This window comes from Vigna angularis, chromosome 4, assembly GCF_016808095.1.
Source record: "Vigna angularis cultivar LongXiaoDou No.4 chromosome 4, ASM1680809v1, whole genome shotgun sequence".
NCBI lineage: Eukaryota > Viridiplantae > Streptophyta > Magnoliopsida > Fabales > Fabaceae > Vigna > Vigna angularis.
The window spans coordinates 30953277-30976014 of NC_068973.1; the positions used below are offsets into that span (position 1 = coordinate 30953277).

Below are 22738 nucleotides of genomic sequence, written 5' to 3' on the forward strand. Positions count from 1 at the left end.
GAACGCGTGACGTTATACGCTGTTTTTATAATAGTGGTACTCTAAAAAAATATGTCATCATTATTATTTTTTATCTTATATAAATATTTATATTACTTTATTTTAACATTATAATGCTGAAAAACAGTATAATACATGATATATCGTTTTTTTAATTTTTAAAATAAAACTATTTAAATATAAAAATAGTTAAGTAAATATTATATATATATATATATATATATATATAATTTTAGCTTTCTCACTTAAAACATAATTTATTTGTGATACATGATCATGTGAAAACCTTAATCTACGTAAATAGAATAAATTAGTGATTTTTATATGACATCATAAAAACAAATCTCATTTATCACAATCAAATATTTAACTTTATAATCATTATAATTAAGCATCTAAGTTTATGAGTCCACTTGGTTTATTATTCTCATTTTACACTTCATCAATGATATTATATTAAATAGATATTTAATCTTTTTTGAAAGACTTTTCACATAAATAAATTTAGAAATTATGGATTTGTCATGTGACCTCCTACTTCACAAAATCACATCTCTAGAACTAAGACCTCCTTATATGATAGAATAAATTCCTTCCATCTACATAATCCTTTTTCACACCCCTCAAGACCATAAAATCCTCCATCAACCTTTACCACATAATATATTCTCATGCGAGTCCAATATTCATAGAATTTGGATAGCCTCATTCTTGAAATTATCATTCAAAACACATCTTAAAATCACTCTATATACTATTTCTTCTTAGAAATAACTACATTCATATCAATTGGTTTTGCGCATCAAATAACACTCCATAGTAGATTTTAAGTATAATCCCAAGTTCTACTGGACTAAACACACACTCGGTAGATTTTTAGTAAAATCTCAAGCTATATTAGACCATACACACATTTAAAAACATTTTATTTTATGCTTGAAATGATTCATTCTCACTCAGCGGGTACACAAGCTCTTACCCGTTCCTTTTGAGCTCGCTACATTTTCTTAACTCAAACCTCTAGGAGTCATTTTTAATAAACTCCCCCAACGAGTGAAATATCCAAAGCTCTATTAGGAATTTTAATTTTTCTCTCTCACTTAGTAGTATACTATGTATATTCCAAAGCTCTTTCTAGAATTTCAATTTTACACTCTCGACCAACAACTCACTAACTTACTCAATAAGTGTGTTGTCTACATAACTCAAATCTATTAGCTCTATTAGCTATATTAGTTTGGTTCGTTAGCTCCAACTAGTGTTTTATCTTTTATCTCCTTAGTTATAAATTATGGTACAAAAAGCCAATAAAAGCAAACTAATATACATGTTCTAAATTTTCTCCTCAATCATAATAATATCTTAATTCAAAATATTAAATATCAAATTCATAAACAATTTTTATCACAACTGTTGGGAATTTAAGTATGAGTTTAAATCTCACATTGAGTAAAAATGAGAAAGTTAAGTATCATATGAGAATGAAGATCCATAAACCTCAAGGTTTTTGGTTGGAGATGGTGTTAATATCTTATTGTGGGTTGAACTCAAGTCTCATTGGTGTTTCAGTCTCCTAATGAACCCTCTCTTTAAAGACTCGTCAATGATATTAGAGTCATGATTAATTTTGGTGACTAACTCATATGAGTACAATATAGTTATTGTATTGAGTGGTTCTCCTGGTTATGAATGTTTTTGCTTAAGGGGAGGTATACCAATGTGAAAAAGACTCACTGTTGAAAAGGAGATTGTTGGGAAATGTGAGTCTAAGTCTCACAATGGATAAAAAATTAAAAATTAAGTATCATATAAGGATTAAAACCCATAAACTCATTGTCTTAGAGTTTTGGATTGTAAGCAGTGTTAATCCTTTATGTAAGTTGGACTTAGGCGTTGTTTCTTCCTATTGAAGTCATCTCTTAAGTCCAATATACAACTCACACATGATCTATTTTGTTGACATACATGTGCTATGAGTTAGGCTTGTTATAGTAACATTTGATATTAATAAAGATGAAAAGAAAGAGTCGAGAATTTAGAGAGAATATATAGAAAGGGAAGAGAATAAATTTCTAGAGAAATGATAACTTTTATAAAATAAAACTCAATTAATTAATTACTTCTACTATTGAGTTATTTTTTAGATTCTTATACTAATTGTATATTTCTTCCTTTTTCTTTTCTTTTTTACTCATAGGAGAAAACTCATATTTAAATGTTTATGTAAAAAATAATGATGTGTACTTTTTTCGTTAATAAATATCTCTTTAATTTGTTATTTATTTCTCTTGTAAGGTGAAACAAAAAAAAATGGTGTATAATTATTGTTCCTACCATACTCGTCTTACATCATTTAGAAGTTGAAGTCAAAGACAAATTAAATATTTTTTCTTCTTTTTCATCCACTGAGACACTTTTGAAAGACAAAATCATGACAAATAATAGTCATACATCACTTAGGAGTTAAAGTCAAATGCAGTTTAAATACTAAACATTTTATCTATTATTGTTAAAAAGTATGAAATTACTTTTACTCAATTTTTATTTTCGAAACAAACACAATTTTATTCTTGATAGAAAAAAACAAAATAATAAATTTATAATAATTCAACATGTTAAAATTCTATTTTCATCCTTTAATTTTTATAAAAAATTTAATTAGATTCCTAATTTTTATTTAATTCAATTTAATATTTTAACTTTTTAAAATAATCCAATTAAATCATTTTCTTTAGGTTCACATTGTATTTCTGTTAAAATTTATACATCAAATTATTTTACCTATAAAATAAAATTAATTTAAATATTTAAGTTTTTATAAATTTAAAAATTTAATGTCAATTAGAAAACAATCTAAATAAGTCATTTAAATATTAAATTAGACCAAATAAAAAATTAAGACTCTAATTAAATTTTTAATAATAATTAAAGGATGAAAAGGGATTTTAACCAAATCCAATAATAGCACTAACCACAACCACTGAGTTCAGACGCGAACCAAGCGTGTGGTTTAAGGGTTATGTTAATGCAACACTTCCTGACCGAGTATTGACATCACGGTTTTGATTGGTGCATGGCTTGCCACGTGAACTTGAAAACGCGTCACCGTAATCCAATACTACGCGCATTTGTCCGCTTGGAATAACATTAACCTCTGCAAGAAAACATTAAACAATGAATTTTATAAATTATTATTACCGCAATCAATTTAGTTTGTACTGTGTCGTGGATAATTGACAAATTTAGATCTGAGTCCCTAAGTTGTAGGGTATCTGATTTGGATCCAAAGGTCAACAACTGAGCAATGGCGAAGAACACCAACCTAAGCTCTGGAACCCCAAATCCTCTACTCTTGTTCTTATGTTTCACCACTCTCATGCTCCTTCGAACCGAGGCTGTATGGTTAACCATCCCAAGTAAGGGAACTAAGTGCATGTCTGAGGAAATCCAGGCACACGTCGTCGTTTTAGCAGATTACTACGTTGTAGCCGAGGATGGCAAGGGTCACCAACCTCAAACAGTTTCTGTCAAGGTTATATACCTGATTAAGCTGTTCAAGACTCCGTTTATTTATGTTTTTGTCACGGATTTGTTACTATTCTCATACCCAGTTGTAGTTCCTTGGCAAGTTTAGGGCTGTATTAGTAATGGTAGATTTCTTCCTTGCTATTGAAATTGAATGTTGTGAACTACGGTTTTAATTAACTCATAGTACAATAAGATAGTATACTCGTAGAGTTCATATGATCAACTCGATTTTGATGATGACTCTTTTTTTTTTTGTTCAGGTGACATCCCCTTATGGAAATAATCTTCACCAGAATGAAAATGTTACCCATGGTCAGTTTGCATTTACAACTTCGGAGAGTGGGAACTATGTGGCGTGCTTTTGGATGGATACCAAACATCAAGAAGGTGGAGTAGAGACCACAATCAGCCTTGAATGGAAAACTGGAATCGCTGCCAAAGATTGGGACTCCGTTGCAAGAAAGGAAAAGATAGAGGTGATAAATAAATGCGGGTTAAACTATTCAATTTTCCCCCTTAATTCCATTTGAGGTTTAAGTCTGTACAGGAACAAATTGTACATTTGAGTCCTCACAAATTTTTGTACTGGTTTATCACTGGTTTTATGATATTAGCTTTAAGGACCAAAACTTAACTTTTAAGTGTGTGTGTGTGTGTGTATGTAAAACTTACATGTTTCTCATGGAAAGACTAAAAATAGAAATAACTCTGGAGACTAATTGAATAGTTTAGCCTAAATAAATTTAAGGTATCATTCAAGGTATCATTCGTTCTGTATCATTGCCTTTGTAATATGTACAATGCATGTTTATCTGTACTGAAGTGTGTGTTTAATTTAAATTTCATACGCATTCTTTTCGGGCATTGGTTTTAGGGTGTTGAACTTGAGCTAAGGAAACTTGAAGGGGCCGTGGAAGCCATCCGGGACAATCTAATTTATTTGAAGAATAGGTAAATCTCCTCTATTCATGCTTGATTTCATCTGTATTTAGTAGGATGCTATCTATTTGTATGAGGCCTTATGATAGGTTCTTCGAAATAGCTGCATTACGTAACAGTGGTGGTGATGTGTGACTGAGTAACATAACTGCTATAAAATTATTGCGAAGCATCCATTATGTTTATTAAAACATTTCAAAACTTCCTTTTCTCTTGGACAATGATACAGGGAAGAGGAGATGAGGGAAGTTAGTGAAACAACAAATGCTAGAGTGGCTTGGTTCAGTATCTTATCTCTTGGCATCTGCATCTGTGTTTCGGTGTTGCAGCTATGGTATCTGAAGCGCTTCTTTCGTAAGAAGAAGCTCATATAGATATTGCTTTATTGTGACACTTACCCACAGCAGATTGTTTTCTCAAGTTTTGGAGATGACTCAAACATTGTATAGTTTTTCTTCTTGGGAATCCTTTTGGGGTTTGTGGGTTGACCCTGCAAGGGCTATGCGGAAATTGGAGAGTTTGATTCTTTCTTTCTTGGAGCTAATCGAATGGTGGTAACTGGTTTTGATTATTGAGCAGCTATTATATATAAGAGTTCCTTCAGTATTTTGTCAATTGGAAAAGGCATTCACAGTTAGCATTTGCTGCAAATGATTTCCCCTGAAAGGGACTGATATGCCCTGTTTTTCTAGAAGGGATAGACTTCAATCTAAGCAAATGTTTTGAGTAAAGCTTATGATATTGATGAAACGAAACAAATGTGTAGAGCTGTGGGTGAAATGTTTGTTGTGCACAAATGTTTGATGCCTTAGTTGTACTAATTTTCCTTTTTGAAGATATTAATTGTACGAAGTTTAAGGTGATTTAATTGAGTATTTATATTGTAGAAGTTTCCATTTTGGAGATGCTCATCTTTATTAACTTGAAACATATCTATGAGAGATACTTGAAACATATCTATGAGAGATACTTGAAACATGTGACTGGAATGTGACTGGAACTCAGATTAAAAAATTACTATTATTGTAAGAAATTCCTATTAGAAGTCTCCGAAATTCCTATTAGAAGTTTCCATTCAGGAGATGCTCATCTTTATTAAAAATCGACATTTAGTCCCTGTTCACTTGAATAGATTTGAAAGAGAGTGATTGAATGAATTTGAAGTTAAATTTTTTATTGTTTATTTAAGTGGATTTTGGAAGTAAATAAGAGTGGATTTGGAAGTAAAGTTTGTGAGAATTAGTGTAGAATTTGATTGATGTGACAGATTAAAAAAATTTACTTTTAAATCTACTTACACTTATTTCCAAAATCTACTCAAATAAACAACAAAAGATTTACCTTCAAATTCATTCAATTACTCTCTCCTAAATCCATTCAAGTAAACAAGAGGTTAATTATGTTTACTATTTGTGATAAAAAAACACATTACAATCAGGAACATTACTTATTTATTATTAAAGGTAATCTCTGAAACACATTAGTGTGTAACAAACTCAACATATGATGGAGAAACATTTCATATTTTAGGAAACACTTATCAATATCAATCATATCATATTTTTATTTTAAAATATAAACTTATTTGAGAATAATTAACTACAAAATTAAAATATATATATATATATATATATATATATATATATATATATATATATATATATATATATATTAAGTGTCTCATAGGTATAAGAAAACATTGGTTTTCAATAAAATTAAATATATTGATTTTTAATTTAAAAAGTAGTTGCAATATTGCATAAATTCTCTTTTAACTATGTGAATATGAAATTAATGATATTCATTAAGTTCAGGTTTGTAGATATGATTTACTGGATATATATATATATATATATTCATATATTTGAATTATATTAGTTATATTTTATTGTTTATTTATTGTTTCACACAGACAACAAAATGGAAATGTCATAACAACTTTAAATTGAAGAATATGATAAACAGATTTGAAGATAATAAAGTAAACCAGGTACCTTAACCACCAGCCTTATATTATATTTTTTTTTTCAAAAAATAAATAAGTAAAACTTGACATTTTTCAGTCTTGCATTGTAAGGAAAAAGAAAATAGAGATTATTCCTTGAAAGTTGAAACATACCTTTCTGTAATGATATCAGGTTTTTTTAATAAAAATGGTTGCATCCTCAATTAGAATTAAGTCTTTTACTCTTCTTAATTAGATTTCCTTCTATTTTTTCCAATCATGTTGTCATACACAGTGAAATGTTTATTTTTTGTAATAATTATTTTAACAAAATTTAGAATAATTTCTAATTGGTTTAATATATATCAAAATTTAACTCAAAATATTTATATAGTGCATGAAACTGAATAATGTAAAACAGGAGTTTAGTAAACAAGTCAGTGTAAAAGATTTTAAATAGTCAGAAATTACTTTTGCGTAACTTTACAAAACTTCAAGTTTCTGAAAAAAAAAGTTTAACAAAATTTTAATTCCAACCTGTTTCATGGCCAAATAATAATGTACGTATCGACAGTGTAAAACTTCACAGATGACAATATCTGAAGACTACATTAGTGGTCAATATTTCTTAATGATCAATATGATTTGTCGGTTAACTCCGTGTAAGGGTTTACTATTTTCATTCCCTTTATTTCTTACACACTCTTTAGTATCGATTTTTTTTAATAACTATTTTGGTTTCTTTGGTTAAATTGTTTGAAGTGGTTCTATCTTTTTTAGATATTTATAATTATTTCTATATTTTATAAAAACGATTCAAGTTGGTTTTTTTATTTATGGATTAAAAATACTAATAATATAATTATCTCTTGACTAGAAGTAAATGAATTGTCTAATTATTAATTGTTTGAAGTGGTTCTATCTTTTTTAGATATTTATAATTATTTCTATATTTTATAAAAACGATTCAAGTTGGTTCTTTTATTTATCGGATTAAAAATACTAATGATATAATTATCTCTTGACTAAAAGTAAATGAATTGTCTAATTATTAATTGCATGACACAATTATTAATCTTTTTATATTTTTAATTTTTTTATTTTATTTTAATAGATTCTCATCTTCTTCTTCGTTCGGGCCACCACTACCAATGCAGCAACCACTATTTCCCTTGGACTACCACCACGCTGGTCACTGCAAAAGCTTCCTTGTTCCTCTCTCTTTTGCAATCACGAATCTGAAACAACAAACCATACTCAAATCACAACCAGCACTAACCTCGTTCCAAAACTACCATCACGATTTTCCTTCTCCTAAGGATTTGTAAGAACGAGAGAAACATTCGTTCAAACCTCCATGGTCACGATTCAACTTGTTGCCAGAAACCACCACAAAACCCCAAATTGAGAACGCAAAACCATAATCGCAATCACCTTTTTTCGCGAACAACAACCAAGCCACAATAATATCACCCTAAAATCCCAAATTAGAAAACCCTAAAATCCCAAATTAGAAAACCCCTAATATGCAAAAAATCCAAATTGCACCATCACTCCACCATGTTCGTCTTCTACACCTCGAGACAACTTGATTCTTCATCGTGAGAAGTATAAGAAACTCAAAACCCTAACCCTCCTCAGCTTAAATTTAACTTTAATTTTTAACCTTGCCACATTAATTGGACGGATTGTCTTCACGTATTGCAAAAGTGCACAGGTCACTCAACATTGGCCAGGGGACAATTACATTGTAGCGTTTTTAACAGCGTAAGCAGAAAGGACTAATTTGAACCATGTTTTACAAAATATGGGATAATTGTGAACATATGAAAAAAAGGTAGGACCACTTTGAACACTTTGACCAAACCTAGGAACCAAAATAGGTATTAAACCTTTTTTTTTCTAAGTGCCCAAAATTTTCACTCCCTTCAGTTCTTAAACCAATGATTTTCCTCTTCTTCAAACATAATGTAATTGAAAATTGTAATTTATTATATGATCTTTATTTGTATACTTCTGTATATAGATATTGTATTATTATAACATTTTATTTTTATAAATTAAGATTTTTCTTGTAAGACCGACTTAGTTGTAGTTTTCTTTTCAATTTTCACTATTTGGTTGTTGATTTTAGGATAATTGTTAGCTTGAGATGGTGAAAATATTTGAAAAGATACTTCGACAATCAAGTTAATGTTATGTCCATAGTTTGTTCTCTGACAGACAAATATAATTTAAAGAAAACATTTCGTTTTACCTTAAGCATTTATTTATTTGTAACATTTTTTTGGGTTTTTGCCCAGGCGATTAAGGAGGACTTAATCACAGTTTAACCATGATTAGACTTTGCTTGTGTTTAATCTCTATTTAGTTATGTTGTTTCTCAATCGAAGGATAAATAAGCTGAGAATGTTGAGAAATTGGATAGAGAAGACAAAGTCGAGAAGTTGATACAAATAAAGAAAATCTAAAAGTTGACCCAAAAATACAAGACCAACAAGTTATGTCAATAAGACAATAACGAGAAGTTAGACCGCCAATGTATAGTAAATAAATTGGACTGAAAAAACTAGTACAAAGATGAAATTAAAAAAGTTTTGATTATATATTATATTGTATTATTTTATACCCATATGTATAATTTAACTAATAAAATTTCTTCCTTTCCATCTTCCTCTTAAGATAATAAATGAATGTGATATATTTCTAATTCCAATAATTTCTCAAAAACTTAGTTTGTCATAACTTTGATAAAAATATTTACAAATTGGTTTTTAAATTGAATATTTCACAATTTCATCGTATTTTCATCAAGTTTTTTCTTAAAGAAAAAACTATCAACATTCACACGTTTCATAGAATTTATTATATAATTTTTATTTATATATTTTTGTATATAGATACTTTATTAGTATAACATTTTATTTCTACAAATTAAGATTGTTCTTATGAGATCAAATGGATCTCACAAAACCAATAAGTTACAATTTTCTCTTCAATTTTCAGTATTCGTTGTTGATCTCAAGTAATTGTTGGTCTTAGGTGATGAAGGTATCTGCAAATATATTTTAACGATTAAATTAACATTGTGTCCATAATACAAAAAGTTAAACCGAAAATACACAATCCAAAAGTTGAGCTAAAAAGACAAATAATACAAAAATTAAATTAATTTTTTTAATTATATAATATATTATATTGCGTTATAATTTAACTAATAAATCTATTCGTCTCAACTCCCTCTTAACGTTACAAATGAAAATCATATATTCCTAACTCTCTCAAAAACCTATTTTATTTTATTTAAATAAAATATTTGACAATTTCATCGTGCTTTCATCAAGTTAATGAGAAAACTATCCACATTCACTGGCTTCATACTGTTAACACAAACTGATTTCATTTGGGTGAATGAAATTTATTTTAGCGAACCTAAAAAAATTAGTATTCCATTAATCCTAAAAATAACAAATAAAAAAATGAAATGAATTTTTTTTCAAAAAAGATTAATTAGTCTTTTATTTTATTTTATTTAAAATTAAAACAAAATTAAATTGTTAAAAAACTAATTGACTAACAATTTTCTTTTAAAAATAAAAATTTATTAGAACAATCAGAAAATTAAAAATTGGAATTGCGAAAATCTCCTTAAAATAAAACGTGGTTTGTAAAAAAGAAAAAGAGAACGATAGAAAGATACTCTGAGCCTATCTGTTCACCTCGCCCTGCTGCCACTGTTGCCATTTTTCAGCGACGCCACCGCGGACAAGGTCTCTCTTCTCCCTCTCCCTCTCTGTTTCAATTTTTATCTGTGGTTTGGGTTCTGATTTATTCACTGGTCAAGTGAGAACGAGCATGCTTTGCGTTTTTGTTTTCATTGATTTAGGAATTTTCATTTGATTCAAAAGACCAGCTAAGAACCCGTGCTCTTTGGTCAATGGTTGCCTTCAATTCAATGGAGGTAATGGTTTTATTTATAGAAAGATGAGTGCAAATTCTGGGATATATGTTGGGCGTGAACTTTAGAAAAAACAGGTTGGGAATAGTAAAACCCTAATAAGAATGGACAGTGTAAAGCAGTGATATAAGAAAAGCAGACCCACCCATATTTGATGGTTATTTGGGGTTTGGATCAGAGCATTGGCAATTGTGTTTCCTCTGCTATCACAATCGTTTTCACCGCACTAGCCTCTCCACCATTTTGTCGCCGTTCATGGGTTTCTCCAAAGAAAACCATCTTGCGCAGTTGAAGGTTCGTTCTCTTCCTATTTCATCAGTTTTGTTACCTATCCACAATCACAAAATGCCTCAATCCTAATCCACCTTGGAACGTTACCATTCACAGGAGCATCAGATTCCATTTTCCCAATAAGAACATCCAGTTGTGTTGACCGTTGACGCTCAGGTAAAACCCGTTAATACAATACTAGATTTTCCGTTTCTTGTTCATTTTATTGTAATATTATATCTGATTGTAATATGATAGCACTCATGTTATTGCACCTGTACGTTAATCTTTTAGTATGACAGCACTCATGTTTTTGCATGACATTTCGAATCAAATAAGTAGGAAGAAACAAATAAACGGGAATTTTATAGTCAATGAAATAATAGATCAAATACGAAAGAATTGAAAAATTAATTAAAAAATATCGTCAAGTCAGTAATACTATTTTTCGCTCTCACTATTATTGAATTTCAAAGATGCAAAAGATAAATAAAAAATTATAATAAAATAAATGAAAATAAACGAAGATGAGCATAAAAAATAATTTATTAAAATAAATCTATAGTTTAAAGATTGTAGTAGTCAACAATAATTTATTTTCCGAGACAAATAATACTTTGCTTTTTTTTCCTCACCAATCAAAATAATTTGATCTGCGCACGACTGGTTAAATACAATAATTTAAATAATTTTCATCATCACTTTCTTCTCTGTTGTTATTCGCTTGGCGCCGCAAATTAAACGATTTTGTTTCGTTGGGTTTCTCTTTTAGGTGCCATTCCGTTTTCTCCTTTCGCTCTTTATTCATGTTGTGATTTTCCCTATTCTCTTAAGTGTTTGCTGAATCGTAACCCGCTTTTAGTTAGCGGGTGCCTCTTGTATGTTTTTCGTTGCAATTTTGCATTCACGTCTGTGTTAGTCTATTGCTTGCTGCCTTCATGTTTTGGTTTCTTGCTTTATGGATTCATCTTCTTCAGTTTCCCACTTTGATTGCACCAATTATTAATTATTATTTCCAGTTTAACTGTTACTCGTGTATATATGTTTACATGCTCGCTTCTTTTATTACCCTCTTTCTCCTTTTGAAATTGATCTAATTGATGTTTTTCGTACTTTTAGGATCCATGGATTTTAGAGATGGAGCTCACAAGTTTTCTTGGTGTATTGTTACTGTAAGTCTTCATCACTTCATATCCTTCTGCCCAATCTTCCATCAGTACTGCAACTCTCTGCACACTATATTTCAAAGAAATATTTTTCTTGCACCCGCTATTAAATTTGTATATAATCAAAGTTAGGTGTTCAAATTTTCTTAATTGATAAAATAGCTAAATTGTTCAATCTTTTTTTAGACATATAGGAATACTAATTTTAATTTTGAAGAGCTTTTCTCTGCTGTAGTTGCAATAACAACAGTACTTAATAATATTCTGTGAGATATCTATGTCATATTAATGTTTTTTAGTAGAAACGAAATATTCATTCAATTTAATAACCAATTATTATTTATTAACTTGAGCTCACTTAAGATTGAAACTGTAAAATAATTCTAGAGGGCTTGATTGATCCCTCTCACAATCTTCTATTTATAAGAATAAATTGATACACAAATACATGATAAATAGGGTAACCCTAGACACAATATAATCATGATAAATAGGGTAATCCTAGACATAATATAATCATGATAAATAGGGTAACCCTTGACACACTATAATGATGATAAAATAGGATAAATATCCTAACAAGCTCTAATTAAAAGTTGTTTAGAGACCCTGTGATGTTTCAGTTAATTCTTTAAATTTCAAGCACTTTATTTCTTTCAAATATCATGCTGTCATAGACACATCTCCAAGCGCTGTAATCCAAGCACTGAATAAAAAAATAGACCAATACAAGAGAAAAATGATAACTATCTAGATCCTGAATTAACAGACGTGTAGACCGTAAGAAACCGGTAATCTATGTCTAAAGGTGCGTACAAAACTGGCAATTTTAAATCAATAAATTACTTATTCTATAAGATAAACGAATTATTCCTGCTACATTTTCCAACATAAGTCAATTTTGTTAACAGAGTCCACGCTAGTGTAGAAAGATTGCAATCTAAATACATGTTGCTTTGCGTCATCTTTGATCTATGTATTGTTGAACACAATGATATTTAACGTAAATGGTTAGCCTATGCAACTGACCATATCCTTTTCCATTCAACCTAAACTTTAAGTCCATTCACTGTGGGTTTTAAGGCTTCTACAGATTGGAGATCTCTGGCTTCGACTGCTATGGCACTTCCTGCAAATAATTGTCAGCGCATGGTATTCCATAGTAGTCGTGGTTAATTTGTTGGAGAGCTACTTCATCTCTCTTGGAGTACTAGAGAAATACAAGTCTCTTCATTCAGAAAAGGTTCAGTACCTTGCCATTGTCATAGAAAGTGAAGAAGCTCGTCAGATTTCGGAACTTGTTAAACTGTTGAAGTGGCTAGACTCTATTGGTGTGAAGAATGTGTGCCTCTATGACATGAATGGTATGAAAGGTTTGGAGAACCAGTGATTATAAAGTTTCTTTTACTCAGGCCATATAATAGTGTTTTCCTTGAACTCTTCATTCTAGGAGTACTGAAGAAGTCTAAGGAAACCATACTTCAAAATTTGAAGAATGCAAAATCCATTCAGGTACCATATAATTGTTTCCTTGCAGATTGATTCTTTGTTAATGTATTGATAAGTTTGGCATCGAGTTATGATTTTAACCTGCATGTGACTGGGTGTGTCCTATATTTTTCCCATGTTAATCAATTTTGGATCCCACCTTTTCCTCATTTAATTCTGTTTGATTCTTTGACTTCTTTCTACTATTCAATTAGGTGATGAGGAAAGATATGTAACCAAACCCTTTTTTAGATTGTGGTAGATCATGCGTCCTAGATTAAATTGGTTTTACACATGAAATTTGTTGGGTACATCTGATTTCATTTCCGTTGTCATTGGCTTAAAATGTTCATAGACAATGGGGTTTACTTGCAGTATTTGATTATTTTTGGAGCATTGTCTAAGAAATTATTCATTAGAAGATGAAATACATGATTCTTATCATATGTTCTCTTTGTATTTTCCCTCTGCCTCCAAAAGATGCATTAGTAGAAAATATGGATTATAAATGGCTCATTCAGCTGCCATTGCTGTCAAGCATGAATAGTAACGTTGCTGTTATGTCACTTGTTTGATCTGATCTAGCATTAACTCAGTGCAGGAAGTTAGTCAAGTTGTTACACACCATGCTCATGATCACATGACTCTGGAGTTTCTTTCTTATGTGGATGGGAAGGAGGCAGTGGCGAAAGCAGCTAACTTGGTTTTTGTGGAGAACTTGAAACAGCATTGCTTGGCTGGAGAACTAGATGCTCAAAGATCGTTAGAATCTCACTTGAATGAAGCATTGCAAATTGTTGGTATGTTTGCTTTCTAGACCTAGTAATAGTTTCAGAGTTGATTGCCTTGTTCAGAAAAGTAGCTATCACTATGATCAGGTAGCAAAGGCCCTGAGCCTGACCTTTTACTGGTTTATGGACCTGTGAGGAGCCATCTTGGTTTTCCTGCATGGAGACTTCGCTACACAGAGATCGTGTAAGTTCTTTAGAGGAAACTATTATTGTTTATTATATCAGTGCAGTGATAAAATGTTTGTTTTTTTCACAGAAAGGAAACTAAAAGCGGTAGTTCTGTTACATTGCCGTTCTGTTCTGAATTAGTTATCAACTTGGAATAGTATGGTGATGATTTAACTAAAGTAAAAGTCCTCGTAAATGAAATTAGTTTAAAACTCGAACTGAACTCCATAATTCTATTGTAGAGACATTATAACATTGAAAGTTTAACGTAAAGTTCCTTGCCATGCATAGGCTCTGCTCTGTAGGTGATGTGAGAACTTGTTTATAATTTTTGATGAATGTTGGCCATACAACTATACGTGAAAACTTAATATTAAAAGTTAGTGATCTCATGATCGCTTAAGAAAGCTATACACATGTATCTTTTTTTGTTAGAAAACTGAGAACCCACGGCCTCGAGTACAACACAACTTTTTTCAGAAGATTTGGATATTTAGGGACCTAAATGGCGAACCACAATGATAAAGAAAGACTGAAAAGTTCTAATTTTCATTTCTGTACAAATCTTCTAAAAAATAAGAAGAATATTGCATAAAAAAAATCAATAATAGGTAATAAATACTCAGTACAAGACAAAGACTATAGAATTCTAAAAGTGGTGACAGTAGTAAGCTGGTCTTGGGCAAGGCTTGGATCATGCGTACGCTGATTTAGTTTTGACAATTTGTTTTCTTTGATAGATTCTTCTGACTGAATTTTGTGTTTATTACAGACACATGGGATCATTGAAATTCATGACATATGGTTCCTTAATCAAAGCCATTTATAACTTCACGAGAGTGCACCAAAATTATGGTAGGTATTCTCTTTAGTCAGTCATTTACTGGTCAACCATGATTTGATCCCCAATAAATTAGTAAATGTTCTGCAGTTATTTTTACCATTAACTCCATTTTACTGTTTGGATCTCCATTAGTAAATCATGTGAGATTAGCCAAAAACGGATCCCAGTTTTCAAGGAGAAATAATTACTAACAAATAGTACAGTATATCAGAAGATATTTCTGCACTTCTATGGATGATGTTGCGTTTGGACAATGAGCGGAATTAGTATTAAATAAAGTTATGCATGGTCCATAGATCATTAAAATCTTGTTTTCATGTCGTCATTAATTTTTTTTTCCGGGATTGTAACAGGTAAGTAGAGATGGAATTAACTGCACAAGCACCACAAAGCGTTGGCTTGAAGATTAGAAAAGTAGCTAGCTAAGATATCTTTGAGGAAAAAGTGCTTTCTGATCCTGCTGGAGAGATACCATTGCAAGTCATGGCGAGTAAAAAAAGGTCTGAGCAAACTGGTGTATTTTAATTTGATGCCACCATGGATACTGTTATAGTGGATAAATTCCTCACAGGTATATCAAAACCATTAACATGGTGTAAGTGAAGTGAATAATTTTATTCATTATAACAAACCAATAAATTCCTCACAGGTATATCAAAACCATTAACACGATATTAGTTTAACTGCATATTAAATTAATATTTTGACTAATGTATAATGTTTTAAGGAATAAAATAAGAAATTTATATATAGGTAATGACAAATGAATAGAAACTATTAAGTTATGTGTTTTATAAGATAAATTAGCAAACTTTTTAGTTCCAATTAAATTAGCAATTTTTTTTTTGTTATTATAAAAAGAATCTTCTTTTGTTTTTTTAAACAGTCCCATAAATATAGATCAAACTAATATTTCATAAGCTATTCCATTTTGGTGTTAAGCAAAACTAAATCAACTCTAAAGCTGGAAATATGCATGATATATACATATTTACTACAAACCACTTTTGCTGAATGAATGCATCCTTTTCCTCTAAAGTCCAAAACATGATAAAATACCGTTACACACACGTATATGTGTATATATATATATATATATATATATATATATATATACATTTTATTTTTTCACATAGACAATAAAATGAAAATGTCATAACAAATTTAAATTGAAGAACATGATAAACAGATTAGAAGAGAATAAAATAAACTAGGTACCTTACCCGCATTCTAATATATATATATATTTTTCAATAAAATAAATAAATAAAACTTGACATTTTTCAGTCTTGCATTGTAAGGAAAAAGAAAATAGAGCTTATTCCTTGAAAGTTGAAATATGCCTTTTGTAATGATATCAGTTTTATTTTTTTAATAAAAAGTGTTGCATCCTCTTAATGAGTTTTCCTTCTATTTTTTCCAATCATGTTCTCACATATAGTGAAATGTTTATTTTTTGTAATAATTATTTTAACAAAATTTAGAATAATTTCTAATTGGTTTAATATATATCAAATTTTAACTCAAAATATTTATATAATGCATGAAACCCACATAAATTTCGGAAACCCACATGTAGTTCGGAAATCCTAGTTTCCTTTTTATGGCCAATTTTGGTTTCAAAATACAATAAAATAAATTAAATCCAATTCTCACCTTGCATAAGACGAGCCATGTAAACAAAAACGGAACAATTTATTCAAATGTTATTAATGTGTATCTCGTTAACAATTTAAACAACGTGATAAAAAATGACCACATCCAACATAATTTATTAAAATTAAAACCATATTAAATATTATAAAAAAAGAATCCCTGACGTAGTCAATGAAAATATGAACAAATATTTAAGTTTTTTATTTATAAAAACACGAGTGCAAATTCTGAGATGTATGTTGGAAAAGAATTTATTAAAGGGAGTTTAGGAGTACTCAAAAGGAGTGTAAATAGTAACTCCTTTTTGTAGAATTTGAAGGTGGAATATACATAAATGCTTTGCTATCCCCACTTTTGTTTGATAAGTTCACTCTCAACTTTTTCAATTTAAACTCATTGTAATTGTCAAATATAATAAAATTTTAAAAAAAAAATTATTAAAAACTAAAAAATTGTGTATAGAAAATAAATTTCTTTATTGACGATAAAGATATTATGGTATCTTGATGAACTAATCAGAATTAAGTAGATCTATCCATTCTGAGGTCTTTATTTTTAGTTCTTTAATTTTTTTTATCTAGATCAGGTGTGAACTTTAGAAAAAACAGGCTGAAAATAGTAAAACCCTAATAAGAATTAACAGTGTGATCCAGTGTTATAAGAAAAGCAGACCCACCCATATCTGATTGTTTTTTGGGGTTTGGATCAGAGCATTGGCACTTGTGTTTCCTCTGCCATAACAATCGTTTCCACTGCACTAGCCTCTCCACCATTTCGTCTCCGTTCATGGGTTTCTCCAAAGAAAACCTTCTTGCGCGCTTGAAGGTTCGTTTTTTTTCCTATTTAATCACTTTTCTTACCTATCCGCAATCACGAAATGCCTCAATCATAATCCATCTTGGAACGTTACCATTCACAGGAGCTTCAGATTCCATTTTCCCAATACGAACATCCAGTTGTGTTGACCGTTGACGCTCAGGTAAAACCCGTTAATACAATACTAGATTTTCCCTTTCTTGTTCATTTTATTGTAATATTACATCTGATTGAGTGTCCTTTATCTTACCTTCAGGCTCAGTATGTTGGACATTTGGGGGGCGGGCTCAGTAAGAATTTGTTTCTCAAGGTGTAGTATAATTAAAGAGGAAAATCAAAGTCCATACACCTCTGTTGTTCTTTGTTTATAAATCGTTATGTTATGGGTATGCCCTGATTACGGGCATCTTTTTAATTTAAACAGGATAAGAAAAACAGACTGTATGTTGTTTCTGCTTTAGCTGCTACCAAAGTAGATCTTAAAGGTATGCATGATTTTGTGAACATTGAGAGTTTGTATTATTTTACTTCAATGTGTATCAATGAATTTCTTTGTTGCTTCAAAGCTGAGCAGTATTATCTCAGCGGCTTGGTTTGGGAAAAGGTGGTCTCAGAATGGCACCTGAGGAGGCTCTAGGTGAAGTACTTCAGGTCTGTCTATGCCTCTGTTCTATCATTTTGTAGTTGGAACAGTCATTTCTCTCTTTCATTCTTCCCTTTTATTAGTAGCTGTGTCTATCTAAGTGACTACCAAAAATCTTTAGAGGCTTTTGCTCTGGAATTTGTCTTGGCTTCTTGACAGTCTTTGCATAAAAATTATGGATTTTTTTTTCTACTCATGAAGTGTAAAATTTGGCCAGTTACCTTGATATTTTTCTGCATTATATAATGTATAAGTTAAACAATTCATATTAAAGCATTCACAAATTACTGATTGAGTTGATGGCGGAAATTGATAAATGCAGTCAAACTTGCTCCGGACCAAGGATTTATCCAATTTGTCATGGAAACCGTTTCATAGCTTTTTTATGTAGCATATTCATCATCCTTATGGATTTTCCGCTATTTTCCTTGTTTAGCGATTCCTAATCTATATATTTAGAACCTTTTTATCAATCAATGTAAAACGTTCCTTGTAGTCTATTTTTGTTGCATGTTGATACTGCCGATACCATAAGTTTCAGTTGTATGATGATAACTGGTATTATGCTTGGCAAGAAATTAATTATTATAAAATTTAAGAAGAAAATCAAGATTGTGTTGTCATGATTGAAATTATTGTCTTACTTGATGCCGTTGTTTTCCTTATTTCGCCAGGTACCCCTGGGTTGTGTCACTCCGTTTGCACTAGTGAATGAATCAGCACGGTATGCTGTTTTTATTTCTTTGTTTGGTTATGAGATATTTAATATTTTTCATGGGAATTGTTCGGTTACATAGCCATGTTTACGGCAATACTGTCCCATTTTGCACTATTAAGATGTTGCAATTCGAAATCCATCCATCAATGATTTCCTTGTTGTTGCTGCTATTTTAGGCTTAAACCATATTCTTCTATTTTTCTTCTAGTTTTCTCATCAAGTTACTTTGTTTATTTATGAAGTTCCTACTAGTTTTGAATGTGTTTGTTGCTTCTTTCCTGCCATCAAATATAAAATGATCTTCTCTTGAATGCTGAATTAAATCTGTGAATTATTAATAATGTCTTGACCTTAACCATACTTGCTTGTACTGTTTTGTTGATTTTTATATGTTTGCTTGACTAACTATTTGTGAACATTTTTCTGATCCACTCAGTTAATATATTTATAAGGAACTAATGTATTTTTCTTTCATGTCACATCATCTCCTTTCTGAAGAGATGTTTCATTGCTATTGGATCAAGGTTTCAAAACTCAGGAGCACTGCTTCTTCCATCCACTGTCGAATGACATGTCTATATGTAAGCAAGTAGATTCTTGTGAAAAGGAAATAAATATGTTTGCGCATTTTACATAACACTTTTAAAGTTGATGAATATTATATAGATGCAATACTCCCCCTAGGGAATTCTTTTACTTGCATTTTCTAACACCATGGGTCCATCAATTGATATCTGAAGTCCAAACAGGATTTCCTTTCATGCTTACTTACTATTTGACAGTTCGGAAATTAAATGTTAAATAGTGGTCGTATTTTGTTTTCGAATGACATCTTTTACCTCATCTATGCATCTATGTTGATGTAAGACAAGGTTTGATGCTCATGTCAGATCTATTATGCTTTGATGCACTAAAAGTTCAGTTAATATAGTCCTGTCTTTACAAATGCAGCTATAAAAGCATGCGATCTTGACAAGTTTCTTAAATCAATTGGAAGAAATCCCTCATATGTTGATATGGAGGTGAGTCAATTCGAGGCACATCATTTAAAAGAAAAATCTTTAATTGTTTCATTGTCGATCATCATATATCTGCCTTATTCCTCTCCAGGCCAATCCTACAGTGGGGAAAGATCAACCCCCTGATCTAGCTGCTCTAGTTCCATCCGGTTCAGTAGTTTTACCCGATCAACCACAAAAGCAGTCTTCACAGGTTCCTAAGGATGCAAATCATGTTTCTGTTGGTAATGGAACCAGTGCAGTTTCAGGTAAAAAAAAAAACTATTAACAGCACTATTCAATGTTTTCATTTATCATTATTTGCATTGAAACAGCATCTACTTTATGTTTCTGTTGCTTTCATTTCTATTATTTGGTTAGTCCTCAGAGTAATTTGCACCTGTACGTTAATCTTTTAGTATGATAGCACTCATGTTTTTGCTTTCATTTCTACGATGCTTTGGTTGAGGCTGGGTCGATGATGCTCTAGTCCAGGTTGAGCCATCAATCTGGGATAGAGATATGAAGTACCCCATACGTCTGGGATAACAGGTTTTAAACACTTTATGTTTGAAACTCCGTAGGATTTCCCATTTTTAACCCACGCCTTATCCATTATTGACCCACCCATGCCTTGTCTATCCCAAACTCCAGTTTTTAGAATGCGGGCTGCAAACAAATCATTGTGAAACAACTTACGAACTTTTATATTAACTGGGGTTCGGTTGCTGTCCATACCCACCCACGTCGCACAAATTCACCTAACCAGTGAGTCAAGACTAAATGTTTCGCTGGTTCTGGTAACATGGGACATTTTCTATGTACCATTCAGCATATATGTGGTTTTTTCGGCTTGTTGTAGCTGGTCTCACTAAATTTCTACACATACCTATGATTTTATATCCTTAATTTGAGATGCGATTTGAAAGATTTCGTTTAGCATCAAATCGTTTTCTGGTGACATAATAGTCTTTTGAGCGGAGCATCAGCCTCTTGTGTTAATGAAACTGAAGCAGCCCCCACTGAGATCGTAACGATGATGCTATGGAGGAGGCCAACTTGAATTTGAAACGATTCATTAAAATGGACTTAAAGTTATTTGGATCCCAATGGTTCTGGATTGAATTTGAATATTTGAATTTTTTGCACACCACTACTTAAAAAGCTGCTTAATAAGAAGTGAGAATCTACCAATGAAACGCCCAATCGAGTATCGTATACTATTCGATGTGAGACTTAGTCACTTCATAATACTTGAGTCCCTATTGGACTGCTACATGTTTAGCGTTAAATATATTTCGATTTCAGTACATTAGTTAACTTTGTAAATAATGATAGCAGAACAAGCTTGTTTATGGCCGAAATATCCTACTGCTAAAATTAATGATAGTTTTTTTCTGGTGCAGCCAAAGTTGTCAAGTCTTCTGATTGGAAAAGTACGAAGGGATCACCAACACCGGTAAAAAATGTTAATTCATCAGGCTATGTTGCAGATGTTGGTCAATTCGTTGAAGAGATATTGCAAAAAACGTCACAGTTATTGCTTTCGGAGGTAAACAAAAATATTTCTTAGTTCGAACTTAAGCTATACATCCTGCATCAGGCTGAAGAATGGTCATGCAGGTCAAGGAAGAGAATATAAAGTTACACGGGGAGCAGCTGGGTACAGTGGTATCTGACAGATTACAGAAAAACCTTACTTCAGAGTTTAAGAACCTTGCTGTAAGTATATGAACATGCTAGTGAGCTTTTCCTTTTTTTCAGGAAATCAGACCCTCCATGTTATGCAAGTATGCCTCTTATCATTCAATTCTTTATTACAGATGATATTCAAGAACACAGCATATACAGAAGGGTTTCATGCTGGTACTCATTATCGGCCCCCGCCCATGTGAAGGATGATTTAGGATTTGCTGGTATGAAAGTAAGAGGGCCCCGAAGTTTTTATCTCTAGTTGGTCAATGTTTAGTTTGTGATGACACCATGCATTGTTTGGATATTCACATATACTGGTAAATGTTACAGAATAGATGATTCTGAAACAATTTGATCAGCCAAAAAAAGAGGCACATTAAAGTGGTAATTTTTTTTTATAACCTTCACAATGATATAGTCAAAATCGAAAGCTTGTTTAAAGAATTTAAGTGGAGTATACTCGGATCTCATGGAAGTCAACTTAACTTGTCTTGAAGTATAGACTGAATTAGGAATATTACTTTAAATAGACAAAAATAGTAGATCTAAATTTGGATGATTTACGATCTAAATCTTTTCTCTTTATGATCCTCAACTATTCACTCTATATTAACTATTGTCTAAAATGTTTGCCATGTTTTTTTATAACAATTGGACTACAATTTTAATTACTAGATTTTTTTATGAATCAGTAGGCGTTTTAATTTTGTTTGGGGTTCACGAATAGAAAGTTGATATATTCTATAAAAAAGAATTTTATGAACTCAAATGGGATTTTATGAACTCAAATGGGATTTTATGAATCTTATCAAAATAAATTTAATAGAAATGTAATGACACAATAAAAACTAATAATATTTTATTTAATTTAAAGCTACTTATTATAAAAGTTAATAAACTCATTATATAAAATTATTTGTAATTGGATAATATATTTTTACACTACCATTATACGTGTTATTTATTCGATAAAATATTGTTACTACTAAACGCTAATTGTGCGTTCGACCAGTTCGCTGAAGATGTAGGGAAGAAGGACATTGTTACTTAAGGATAACAACCATATTTGATTTAGGTATTGTATTCGATTACAAAGGGTTTCTTGGTTGATTATT

General features: G+C 31.0%; 3 protein-coding genes across 11 annotated transcripts; all 3 read left to right on the forward strand.

Moving 5' to 3' along the window:
- The first annotated feature begins 3225 nt into the window (after window positions 1-3225).
- On the forward strand, window positions 3226-5363 carry LOC108330694 (transmembrane emp24 domain-containing protein p24delta3). Its single transcript, XM_017565203.2, has 4 exons — window positions 3226-3532; window positions 3789-4004; window positions 4403-4479; window positions 4697-5363. The coding sequence occupies exons 1-4, from the start codon at window positions 3305-3307 to the stop codon at window positions 4839-4841; spliced, it is 666 nt and encodes a 221-aa protein (XP_017420692.1). The 5' UTR covers window positions 3226-3304; the 3' UTR covers window positions 4842-5363.
- A 4710-nt stretch (window positions 5364-10073) lies between these two features.
- Window positions 10074-15757, forward strand: LOC108332126 (uncharacterized). Of its 9 annotated transcripts, none has more exons than XM_017567254.2 (11): window positions 10074-10182; window positions 10299-10373; window positions 10483-10664; window positions 10758-10817; window positions 11760-11812; window positions 12900-13170; window positions 13257-13318; window positions 13896-14094; window positions 14173-14269; window positions 15026-15108; window positions 15451-15757. In XM_017567254.2, the coding sequence occupies exons 5-11, from the start codon at window positions 11765-11767 to the stop codon at window positions 15456-15458; spliced, it is 768 nt and encodes a 255-aa protein (XP_017422743.1). In that variant the 5' UTR covers window positions 10074-10182; window positions 10299-10373; window positions 10483-10664; window positions 10758-10817; window positions 11760-11764; the 3' UTR covers window positions 15459-15757. The 9 variants fall into 9 exon arrangements, with proteins under 9 accessions (XP_017422743.1, XP_017422744.1, XP_017422745.1 ...); XM_017567255.2 differs by having other exon boundaries at window positions 10493-10664; XM_017567256.2 differs by having other exon boundaries at window positions 10549-10664.
- A 1663-nt stretch (window positions 15758-17420) lies between these two features.
- On the forward strand, window positions 17421-22027 carry LOC108330001 (uncharacterized). The gene is made up of 12 exons (XM_017564436.2): window positions 17421-17578; window positions 17673-17732; window positions 17826-17879; window positions 17994-18054; window positions 18144-18220; window positions 18887-18936; window positions 19429-19511; window positions 19882-19952; window positions 20041-20197; window positions 21335-21480; window positions 21552-21650; window positions 21752-22027. Exons 1-12 carry the CDS (start codon window positions 17540-17542, stop codon window positions 21821-21823), a joined length of 969 nt encoding a protein of 322 aa, XP_017419925.1. The 5' UTR covers window positions 17421-17539; the 3' UTR covers window positions 21824-22027.
- The last annotated feature ends 711 nt before the right edge of the window (window positions 22028-22738 follow it).

Coding starts and splice junctions, on each gene's coding strand:
- LOC108332126 (XM_017567252.2), top strand. CDS start 11,765: ATGGATTTTAGAGATGGAGCTCACAAGTTTTCTTGGTGTATTGTTACT. Junction 13,319..13,895: donor AGAATGCAAAATCCATTCAG/GTACCATATAAT, acceptor AACTCAGTGCAG/GAAGTTAGTCAAGTTGTTAC. Junction 14,270..15,025: donor CTTCGCTACACAGAGATCGT/GTAAGTTCTTTA, acceptor TGTTTATTACAG/ACACATGGGATCATTGAAAT.
- LOC108330694 (XM_017565203.2), top strand. CDS start 3,305: ATGGCGAAGAACACCAACCTAAGCTCTGGAACCCCAAATCCTCTACTC. Junction 3,533..3,788: donor CTCAAACAGTTTCTGTCAAG/GTTATATACCTG, acceptor TTTTTTGTTCAG/GTGACATCCCCTTATGGAAA. Junction 4,480..4,696: donor CTAATTTATTTGAAGAATAG/GTAAATCTCCTC, acceptor ACAATGATACAG/GGAAGAGGAGATGAGGGAAG.
- LOC108330001 (XM_017564436.2), top strand. CDS start 17,540: ATGGGTTTCTCCAAAGAAAACCTTCTTGCGCGCTTGAAG. Junction 18,055..18,143: donor TACCAAAGTAGATCTTAAAG/GTATGCATGATT, acceptor AAAGCTGAGCAG/TATTATCTCAGCGGCTTGGT. Junction 18,221..18,886: donor CTCTAGGTGAAGTACTTCAG/GTCTGTCTATGC, acceptor TTATTTCGCCAG/GTACCCCTGGGTTGTGTCAC.